General features: G+C 40.3%; 1 protein-coding gene across 10 annotated transcripts in view; it reads left to right on the top strand.

Moving 5' to 3' along the window:
* LOC144785024 (uncharacterized) overlaps positions 1 to 12162 on the top strand; it is a 409707-nt gene that overhangs the window by 304057 nt on the left and 93488 nt on the right. For 9 of the 10 annotated variants that reach the window (XR_013601741.1, XM_078664142.1, XM_078664148.1 and 6 more), the window contains one exon: positions 11229 to 11318. The exons of the other annotated variant lie outside the window; for it this stretch is intronic. Coding sequence is in view for 8 of the 9 variants with exons in the window: in XM_078664142.1 (XP_078520268.1) it covers positions 11229 to 11318 (90 nt within the window). In the remaining variant the exon portion in view is untranslated. The remainder of the gene's footprint in view (positions 1 to 11228; positions 11319 to 12162) is intronic. 10 annotated transcript variants of the gene reach the window in all.

The following is a 12162-nucleotide window of genomic DNA, read 5'->3' as shown; positions in this document are numbered from 1 at the left end:
AAAGGTAGTGCCTGGATTATTATATAACAGCATGACTACTAGCGGAGTGATTATATAAGTACAAGTGCAGTGCCTTCGTGATAGAAGCAATGCAACGTTACCACCTGAGTGATTATATAAGTACATGAGAAGTGGCTACATGATTCAAAGAGTACATGGGTAATAGCTAGGTGATTTCATCACTGTACAGGTACTGGCTGGGTGTTTGCATGAGTGCAAGAATAATACCTGAGTGATTACAGCAGTGTATATGTAGTGACTGGATCATTGGAAGACTGCATGGGTTGCACTTAGGTGTTTTTATAACTGGATGAGTGTTGGGCCTAGCCAAATAGAAAGCATCAGACAATTAGGTGACTCAACTATAAGTCTCTCCATATTGTTACAAGCATGCATACAAATGTCTTCACCTTTTCTAATCATCAACATATCTAAAAAAATATATAAATACAATTTAAAAAGAATTTCGTAAAACCTAGAAACTGAGACATGTAATAGATCTGCTTAAGTGAATGCATTACTCAATGCGTAGTACTTGGGTGATTGGATGACTCCAAAGGATTCTATGACTGCAGGGCTACTGTCTGCGTTATTACACAGGTACAACTTCCATGATTGCAAGACTTCAGGGATAGTACATAACTACTACCTCAGTTATTGCATGACTGCAGGGGTAAAATTTGGAGGATTACTGCAGTACATAGGAAGTGACTAGGTGACTTTATAAGGCCAGGAGTAGTGCCTGGGTGATTACATAAGTAGTAAGGTACTGCCTGAGTGATTACAAGAGTGCAACAGTAGTTCCTGGGTGATTATATAAGTACATAAGTAGTGACTACATGATTCAAAGAGTGCATGGGTAAACCGTAGGTAATTGCATGAGTGAATCTGGGGGACTACAGAACTACATAGAAAATGCCTGGGTGATTTCATAAGTGCATCAGCACTGCCTGGGTGATTAGAGTAATACTGTGGTAGTGCCTCAGTGATTGCAAAAGTGTAAAGGTAGTGCCAGAATGATTTTATAAGTGAATGCGCACTGGCTAAGTGATTGGAGGAGTGCATAGATCCTGACAGGGTTATTGGAGGAGTGCAAGAGTAGTGCCTGCGTGATTAAAACAGCGTATAGCTAACGCATTGGTGATTACCTGATTGCAGCAGTTATGTCTCAGGGATTAGAAGAGTACATAGGTAATGCCTGGTGATTCCATGATAGCAGTAGTAATATCTGCGAGATTACAGAAGTACATAGGAAGTACCTGGGTGATTTTGTAAGTGCATGTGTACTGCCTGGGTGATTGGAGTAGTACTTACTACAGTAGTCAGGTTTTATGCATATCCGCTATCTCAAACTTTGGGAGCCATTGCTTGAATCTATGTGAACCTTTTTGATGTCTGTTTTACGATCCAGGTGAGATATTTTGCGTCAGGTTATATAGTGGGATCACCAATGCCACATTAGCCCTATACTTTTGGGCTATGACCACCCCTGGGCCTGTTTTTGTTTTGTTTAATATTGAGTATTTAATAGTATTGTTCCTAGAAGGGCGTTCTGTTCTCTGGGACTGTTTCATGTTGGCCCTTTGCTTGTTTTTGCCTTATTAATGGAAAACCTTCATTTCTTTTAGTTCTGTACTGTATCGTCCTCGCCCTTTTCTTAGAATTACATGGACTGATCGAATTGATTGAACCGTACATGTGCTCATATACACCTCTATGGGACCTATCTTGAAATTGTCTGGTTTCTCATAAACTGATTCTCGAGGTGAGATGCCGTCTTATGTTATTATGCTTTGCGGCCACGTTCTATATTGAGGGTTTTATCTTATTATGATCTTTCACATTTCTTTGGGTGTTATTGGCCTTTCTTAGGATGATCTGACATTAGTAACATCACAATATTGGCTACACTCAGTTGCCTTTGGATCAGCCTTGGAAGTCAACGATTCTTGTTCTGTTTATGCTCTTTCTTTTATTCTTTATACCTCACTTGTCAAGGGGTGTTTTTATTCCGGGACTTTTGGTTCTTTATGTCAAGATGCTATTATGGTGTCACAGATATCTTTCCCTCAGTTTCTCTGTATTATTTCTGAATTAAAAAATAGTTTTTTAAATTATGATCACGCTATAGGGTTATTCCTGTGCTGTCGTCATTTCTTCCCACCTTTTGATTTTTTATCTGATCACTACTTTTTTCTATTTGGATTAACTGTATGGCAACATGTCGTCATTTTTTTATATTATATGTATATTCTTGTGTGTTTTCGCTGTCACTTGTTGACGTGTGTGTTTTAATTCTTGCATTGTTCTTGGGCTGTTTGTATTTTTAATGTTTCGTATTGTTTATAATTTTGTTTATTGTATGTATATGTATTATATGTATATTTATGTGAGTTTCTTATAATTGTTATAGCCCTGACGAAGTTCCCGTGGCACAAGGGAACGAAACGCGTTGGCTGTGTGCCGGTTTTAAATCAAACAACTTTAAATAAAAAGAAGAACTTTTTCGGACTACAAGTGTGTTTCCTGTTTGACTTCTATCTGAGCGCATATTCCTTTCTTGTGGACTTTAGTACTACAGTAGTGCCTGAGTGATAGAAACTTAAAAAAAGAAGCCTAATAAATAATACCTTATGTCAGCTTCTTTTAAACCTCACTTTTGTGCTGCATCTTCACCATTCTACTACTACTCACGGTCATGAGCCTACCACATAAAAAACAACACCTCTTTATTATACATCATGCACCTTCAAATGTATTAGACACGTGAAAATACAACTACAAGTAGAGACATACTTGAGACAGAACTCCATGCACACCTTAAACCTTGACAGACTCCACCTCCAAATTTAAAACAACAGCTAAGATTAGGGGTATACTACAAATGTACATATCCACACACAAATACAAACTACCATAATCACTAATCCATCTTCCAATATACACATATTACTATAGAAAATCTATTTCAAACAAAATTTAAGTACAATAAAACAAACTACAATACACATCTCTACATTTAATAATATATTTCAAATATCACAGTTCATCAAAAATGTTTGTTGATTAAAATAAACCTAATACACAGTACACTTCACACATTTACAACTCACCTTTCAAATTGATTTGTAGAGTTTCAAATATCACAAACTCATAAAAGATTTTCTTATGCATACAATCAATGTGATTTACAAACAACAAGGGCAACCCAGAGCAAGAACCTGGGGCAGTAACAACTGTGTTCCACACAATGGTTCCTGAGCTAAAACAACAAAGTATAAACCAAATTGTGAGAAAAAGGAAAATAAATAAAACTATGCTAGCATAATTTCGCAGTGACCATGTACATAGATGATCTCAAAAATGATATTCAATATAAATTCAGTATGATACATAAGAAAAATACAATAATAATAAGGGTGCTCAAACAGTTACACAAACAATTACTAAATTGTGAACATTGACAAGTGTAAACTGAACAAACAATGGCAGAGGACAAAACATGAAACTACAACAATTTATACAATACACAGAATAACAATTGTGTCCTCTCTAAATTAGTATGAAAGTAAGGGGTTGTACTGCGCACTCGTAATTTTTAGGTAGTAATTTGAACACTCTTATTTATAAATAAACCTCTGTTTAAACAGGGCGTGCCAGGCGGGACGGAGGGAGCTACCCTCCTTATTAAACAAAATGAATAATGCAAGTGTCAACTCGATCACTTGGCCCTACCTGCACTGCAATTGCAAACCCGTGGGTTTGCTGATTTTAAACTCCACAATTTCTTAATATTTAATTTTTTTACATATATACCAAGTTCTCTGAATCCAATTGTCAAAACAATTACAATACTTTGAATCAAAATGTATTCTCTTGCATATTCATGCTCATTATCAATCTCATATATTACCATTTGTTACATTACAAAAATGCACAAATATCAAAGTGTGAAAGCAAACTTTATCATGACTTGCACCACTTTGTAGAGTACATCATAGAATTGATAAACAATTTGTTTTACATATTTTCTTACAGTTCCCCTGAAGAAGGGATCCTCAGATCCCGAAATGCATTGGGATTTACGACGAAATTGATATTTCATGTAACAAATGGTACCATCTGTGGTTCGAGTCCCAGAAATGAGGACCGATGTTGAAAGTGAGCAAATAAGTCTATTTAAAGTGTGCCGTCATCTTAATGGAAAGAGGACTTGCACTTGAGAAATTCAACATAATGTAGCAAAACCAAAATAAAATTGGAAAAGTGTGGTTCTAATTTGAATATGCGGATGACTCGAAAGTAGCAAACGTATCAAACAAAGACCACACTAAATCAGATTAGAAACACAAGGTTAGGGTCTTACAAAAAAACGGCAGCCATCTTGGACTGGTAAAACTACGCTGGAAGTACAAGAAGGTAGAGAAAGGGGAAAAAAAACTTTACCAAAATCTTATAAGTAGGACACAAATGAGGTGTAGGTCTGTTATTTACAGGAATTACTCGACAGTAGATGATATATTAGAAGAAACCTAACCAATCGGATCAGAAACAAGATTAGGGTCATTGTGAAAAAAAACCCTGCGGCCATCTTGGACTAGTGACACTTGAAGAAAGAGGTACAAGAAAGTGGAGAAAAGGGAAGCTGTCCCATTTCCCAAGATCTCACAATTTGCACATGTACAAAAATGATTAACAAGTTTCATCCATACGAAACAGTTTACATATGCATTTGCATACCGAGTTACCAAAAATATTATTTTTATAAAAAGTCTATATCAACACAGAAAAAGGTCAGTATAACATAAACCGCTTGATCTAGAGACAAAGATCCAAGCCATAGATTTAAAACTTAACTTATTTTGTACAATCATACTCTATACCTAGATAGAGTGTGAAGATGTGTTCCTAGGTATTTAGACCCTGCCAATAGCAACCAGGTACCTTCAAGCTTGAACATATAGGACTTATGTATATCCAAACAAATTCAAGGTTCAACAGTAGAAACAACAATACATTCAAATCAAGTTATTAACACAATAAAAATTGTGTAACAATAATTCGAATAGAGTTTAGAAATTATACACATGTAATAGATCATAGATACATTTTCATATAGAGTTGTTAAAACATACACAATTGAAAGAGAACAAGATAATTGCCTCTGCATTCACATAGAGAACAATTCAGTTAGGACCACCAAGTTGCAAAGCAGATGTATCAAATTGCGAAGGAACTCAATATGTTCAACACTCTAGCTGAATAGGACCGCCGTACATTCTTCTAGACTATTAATGTGAAGCACCCCTGTCAGCAAGGTAAAACCAGTAATGGCAAAGATTCTCTCTCTTTCTCCACACAAATACATGCAAGTAACAAATCACATTGCTTCCTACATTATTTCAAATTGTAAAACACATTTCTATTGAACCCTTAGCAGCTGACTTCTAAAAGTGCCGAAACTAATTCTGAAATTTTGGGGAGATACGACTCCACCGTGCACCAACGCAATGGAGCTGCGAATCCATACGGGAGTTCAAAAATATATTACAAACAAAAATACCACTATTTTTTTTAACAGCACACCACTTCTAAATATAGTACTGACTTTGGAAATCTCACTTTAATAAGATATCACCTAGATATAAATTTCAATTTCACATGTTAAGTCCACAGTTAAGTTTCAACTCTTCCCCCATTCTCCTTAAGGCCAGTTTCCATAGTAACAATTCATGGAACATTCAACTGAACTCACAAGTCACACGTTCACCATATGTTCAAGTTCAGCACACAATGTTGGAAAGGCAAACAGCAGGTGTGGTTGACAATTCCAAAATATCACCTTATCCTATCTACTGTACATTTCAAACATTTTTTATTAACCAATAGGAAAAATGCTTAAAAAAAAAAGTAACATGCACCCTATTTTTCAATGTACAATATTCTTAAACAACCAATTAATTCTCCACTTTTAAAAATTCAGCATCTTGTCCACCATTTTAGTTACCTCTCATTCTACCAAATGACTATCTGAGCTACAGACACCTTTTCATTGACCGGCTGTCCTGCGATTCCGCCGCCGTGGGATGGGTAGGTGCTGACAAGCCTAGTGCCTCGAGCGATCTAGGAAATTCCTCACTGCTCAGGCCCCCCAAGGACAGTCTGTGGGGCCCGTCCACCAGGGATTGTGGGGCGGGAACACACGCAGGATTCCGTCCTGCCCAGATATACAGGTTGTATACGAAATTTCCTTCAACTAGGTTGAAATTTCCCGCTAGTTGATGAGCATCTATAGGTCCTGAAGAATTGCCTTTACGGCAAGAAACATGTTGACCGCACCATAGGCGAGGGTTGAACGAGGCCAAATTACCTGACTCTTTGTGCTTCGCAACCCCTCCCTTCACCAATTTTAACTAGGCAGTGAGCCATATTATTAAAGGTTTCCTAATGGACTCTACTGACCTATTTTAATCTTTCATTCACGCTCACTACTGCACTCCCTAGGTCCCTCACACGCACGCATCTATTGGCCAGGAATAAAAGAACTCTGCTAAAAGAGTAGCACTATGTGCTACCCGGCAGGCATTGCACCGCCAGCCTGCCGCTGGAGCAGGAGGCCAATGATGACACAATACAATCATTAGGTAGGATGGCAATAGTTGTCCAGCCTTTTAATTGTGTGAGGCATCCTTAATTCCGTTAAGGGTTTACCTAATTCCCTGCTGCACGATTCAATACTTTCTAGAGAGAGAACACTTCCCCCATATTTAATTCACCCCCTTGGGGAACTCTGTACACTCTTTTGTTACCTACCTTTTCATTACTTCCAGACATCCCTTCAAGATGCTTACAGCATGGCGTGTTGGGCACAGCTATGTTTTCTGGTGCAAAAGGTATGCTGAATGCAGAGGTATTGACAAAGACCTATCTTTGCAAAATGTGGATATTAAATGGATTGCAAGGAGAGAATTAAAGTGGCACCAATTGATGCCTTTGGTTTAAACCTTTTTGCATCTCCAACTCCCTGACCTCATGATTGTGCACTGTGGTTGAAATGATCTAGGCACATTGCCTGGGGTAGGTCTGGAAATGCTAATGAAGGACACCTTTGCACAATTGAGGTTGCTTTTACCTCAAACTGTCTTTGTATAATCTAATATATGCCAAAGACAGAAATGGAAGTGGTCAACTCAATTCTGCCCACAGTTTGAGAAAGCTAAGAAGAATGTTAATAAGCCTATTTCTGCATACCTCAGAGATCATAGAATGGGGTCCATCTACAACAACAATCTACGTTTTTATATGGCTGACATCTACAGAAGTGATGAGAACACTTCACAGATCAAGGAAACAGACTCTTTGTCAACAACCTAAAGCTGTGCATCTGCACTTACATGTAGCTACAACAACTCAAAATGAAAACAAAGGCTCTTTTTAGAGGCATCCTATAACATAATACTGATTATAATCTTGTTTTACACATACATATTTTTTTTACTTTTTTGTGGATTTGCGCACCCGGTGAATCCGCAAAAGCATGAATTCAATGTACTACAACACAGCACACATTTCTAGTTTAACTATTAATTTTATATATTTTTAACAACTCTATCAATTTTAATCTTCTCATTAACTTCAATCACAATACCTCTTTAAAACAACTTCACAAATACAACACTACTTTCTAAAATGTATACTACTTAATTATTTAAGGTGAATTTGCGCATCCATTGCGATGTTACACGGGGGGCCGCGCTGAGAGCCCCCTTGGAGTCTCGACTCCAAACTGGAACGGAAAAAAAAAATGACTGAATTCCATTATTCAGTATTCGCCCCAGGGACCCCATCCCCTGGAGCCTGTCAACATATAAAAAAAAAGGAGGGTGACTGCGTGGCCCCCCTCCTCAGGCCATTAATAGCCCCGGGAACCCCATCCCCAGGGCCTGCCACTATTTGTTTTTGTTTTAAAAAGAGGGGGCAGCATGGCCCCCCATCCCTAGGCCACTATTGGCCCCGGGGACCCCATCCCCTGGGGCTTGGCCATTATTTTAATTATTTTTATTTGAGGAGGGGGGCTGCACGGCCCACCTCCCCAGGCCGATTTCAGCCCTGGCGAAACCATCTCCCGGGGTCGGGCCATTCTTTTTTTTTTTAAAGGGAGGGGGGACACGTGGCCCACTCCCGGGTCACTTCTGCCCCAAGTACCCCATCCCATGTGGCTGGCCCTTAGCGCTGGGGACCGTGGGTGTGCCCCAATGCCCCCACGGTCCCAGCCAGCTCCCCGCCTCTTGCAGGAGCCAGCATTGCTTTTGAGCAAGGGGAGATGCTGACATGCAGCATCCCTTGCCCAAAAGCAATCTGCTTTGCTTTTTGGAAGCGAGAGCAGGATTCCTGCTCTCGCTTCCAAAAAGCATGGCAGGGTTTGCTATGACAGGGCGGGAACATGGCTCCTGCCCTGTCATAGCAAACGGCAATGTCCCGGGGTGGGCACCCCAGGACATTGCAGGAGCAGGCCCTGGGGGGTGGTGGTCCCCAGTGCCATCAAGGGCTCCAGGAGGGGGGCCGCGCGGCCCCCTCCCCAGGTGAAGATTGCCCCAGGGAGGTGGAGGTGGTCTCCGGGGCTCAGGGGCCCACAATGGACCCCCATATTTAAATAAACAGTGCCCCGGGAGGTGGTGGTCCCTCGGGCAGTGTGGGGGGCTCAAGCGCCCCCACACTAATTATTTTCAAAGCCCTGGGGAGGTGGCAGTCCCCGGGGCTTGGGGGGCCCCTGAGGCCTCCCCACCCTAAATTCATCAAAGCCACGGGGAGGTGGCGGTCCTCGGACGTGGTGGGCCCGGGAGCCCCCAGCCTAATTTCATCTGCGCCCCGGGGAGGTGGCAGTCACTAAGGCTGCGGGCCCCCACAGGCCCCTGCTATATTATTCTGCATTGGCCCCGGAACCTGGCCCACCCGGAGGCTTCACAATAATACAGTGCTCCCAACGTGAATTCGGTCAATTGAAAAAAAAAATCTTTTTTGGGCCCTGGTGGTCCTTGTGGGACCCCTTGAGCAGGCCTAGGGGGGCAGGGTGTTTCTACCTGGCCCCCTTTTCATGTTTTAAATATTTTTTTAACTGTTTTCTTGTGACTCGGTTACCGAGTCACAAGATAGCTGCCAACACATTCTGGTTTGAAGTGTTAGCTGCCAATCAGAAGTCAGCTTGTGCTCGGGAGGAGTCGCAACTCCTCCTCCGTGCTCAGATATCGATATTTTAATTTTTTTAATTTCTCAGCAACTACTGAACGGATTTACACCATTTAAAAAAAAGGTCGCTTTCTGAACTAAGAGCTACCTTTTTGCCAAATTTGGTGTAATTCTGGTAAGCAGTTCGGGCTGTAGCCTGTCCCAAAATTATCTATGGAAATTAACATGGAGAGAGCACGTTTTGAGACCGCCCTTTTTTCTCGGCCCCCGCGTGATGAATCACCCCAAAACTTTCTAGAGCGGAGTGGACCTGAGCGCCCCATTCATTTCGAAAAATCTGCGAAGATTCGTCAAACGGCAGCAAAGATATTGGCAAATCAAAAAATGCTTTTCCCATGAAACTAGATCCTAACTATAACTACCTACTGGCGACTATATATATATATATATTGATGTGAAGATAAATAGATATATATAGATATAGATATAGATGTTTTTGTCTGATTCCAATATGCTGTCTTTTTGTATGTAAGTTTTTGTTGTTGTTTTGTTATATATTGTGGTGAAGGGGGGTACCTTTTGGTTCTTAGTGTTGCCATGTCACATGTACTCAGTGTTTTTGTTCCACACTTGTTTTCTGATTTTACGGATTGGAATGGTTTGCTGGATATTCGGAACAGCTGGAAGGGAGCAAGGATGGTGGAAACTTTATATTTTGGGGCTACAATAAATATTTGTTCTTATGTTGCGGTTATCTTTGACAGTAAACAGCCAGGAAACAGGAGAATAGCTTTTAGCAACAGCAAAAGATATTACTGTGTCTCAAATCATACTGTTGATGGAGTAACATTTTAAGGGGACTTCATCAATTCTGAGAGCTTTACCAGTCTTCAGGCTTTTCAAGCCGAGTAGAGCTGACTTAATGTAAGGAAAACTGTATCAGCAATCACACCATCTGTTGATGTTGATATCAGGACTCAGAACTTCCTCGATATGCCATGAATGAAAGTAGAGGTTTACAAAATCTGAGAACCAAAGTTTGCCAGGGCTACGTACTTCAGGCTGAAAGGCCAGCTAGTGAATCCCATGTGATACAATTTTCTAAAATGCTCTATTGTTATAGTAAATGGCTCCATCTTTTAAAGATTCTGAGTTCTTTAATTACTAGCTAACCCTCTTGTCAGTTTCTAAACTTTTGAGAGACCTTCCTACTGTCAGTTTACAGTTTACTCTTAGTAGGTACTTTAACTATAGATAGTAAATCAGGTACTAAATAATAGCAGGAATCTAGGTTTTTATATGGCTTAAATTTAGCTGATTTCAGTTGGGTGATCATCAGAGATTATAATCCTTAAAAATAACCGGTTCATGATCAATATCAAGGATCATGCACCAGTGCAAAATATTTGCAAATATTCAATCTTTTTAATAACACCACACTTTATATTTTGAAGCCGCCTGGCCATCAGGGTTTAGCACTTCTTTTATCTCAGTGTGACATGTTATGACACCACTATGATTTGCCTCTACTCCACTGCTCACTGAAATCTAGTTTTGTCCTTTTTTATCCTTCTGTACTTAAAAGCAAATTTGACCAGTGTAGAAGACACACATAAAATATTAAAATTTCCTAGCAGTTGCTAAAATTCTCAAAATATGCACCTTCTTAAGGCGTGTGGAAGTCATAATGTTTCTTCTCGTTTGTTAGTGTATTTTCTGTGGCTGGTAGTGTGGCATGTAATGATATGTCATCAGTGCATTAATACCCTTCCTATACTTAAGAACAAAAAACAGACCGTGGTAATTGTTTGCAAAAAGCACCCTGTGACTCTTCACTTTCCCACTGTGGCCCCCCCCCCCCAGGGGTCTCAAGGGTTTTACGCTGTCACAAAACAAAATTATCATCATCCAAAATAGTGGGCTTATGCTGATTTTGCTGACCTTGATCCTGTCTTAAGGTTAGGTTTGTACAACAATTTTTTCAATTATTTGTTAAACTGCAGAGCTCACCTGAGTAACTTTGTTGTGTGCTTTCTCCTCAGGCTAAAAGAGGTTTTCCGTTCCCTCTGCAAATAAAGGAAGGTTCGACAGAACATGACGGCATTTGGGACCAGGATTGCAGATTTGTAGGGGTGAGCTGCAGCCTTATTAGGCATAGGAGAAGCACATGAAATTGACTCATCCTTCTACCACATACTGTTGGTGTGGTGTTATCTTTCTTGTAATAGCCTTATTGGTGATACAGTAACCTTCTAGTGTAGACCTTCATGTTGTCACACCATCTTTCTAGTGCAGGCACTGCTATCCTTCTAGTGTAGGTAGTTATGGTCTGTTGCTCCCCTTCCGGTGCGGGCAGTCGCGGGGCTGTGCTACCCTACTATTTACAGACAATGCAGGGGTTGTGCTATGCTTCTGCCATAGACTGTATTGGTGTGGTCTTGTAATAAAAAACTGCTGTGCTCTCCTTCTAGCATAGGCGAAGCCGGTGAAATGATATACTTCTAGTATATGTATTGCTGTTATGTTACTACTCTTCTTGTGTCTGCAGTGATGGGGTTGAGTCAATCTTGTAATGTAGGTAGTGTTGCTGTGGTATTCTGCTTCTAGCTTAGTCAGTAGTTGGATGGTCCTATCCATCTTGTGCAGAAAGTGTTTTGGTGGTGGTGTCCCTCTTTTGAAGGCAGCGCTGGTCTGAGTCTATTCCTCCAGTGTAGACATTAGAGGGGCTGTACTGTTCTTCTACCATAGCCAGTGCTGTGGTGGTTCTATCCTTCTCGCCTAGGAAGTACTGCTCTGCTCACCTTCTTTTCTAGTTGGTGCTTGTGTAGTATGATTGCTATTCTTTTACGGATGGTGGGATGGATGGTATCCTTTTATTGTAGTTTATGCACATGTGGTACTCCTAATGCAGTTATTTTTGGCAAGGTGGTATTTAATGGATGGGAGATAAATATGCTGTGTATTACTCGTGTTTAG

This window comes from Lissotriton helveticus, chromosome 10 (assembly GCF_964261635.1).
Source record: "Lissotriton helveticus chromosome 10, aLisHel1.1, whole genome shotgun sequence".
NCBI classification, from domain to species: Eukaryota; Metazoa; Chordata; class Amphibia; order Caudata; family Salamandridae; genus Lissotriton; species Lissotriton helveticus.
This window is presented reverse-complemented; position numbering and strand designations above follow the sequence as displayed.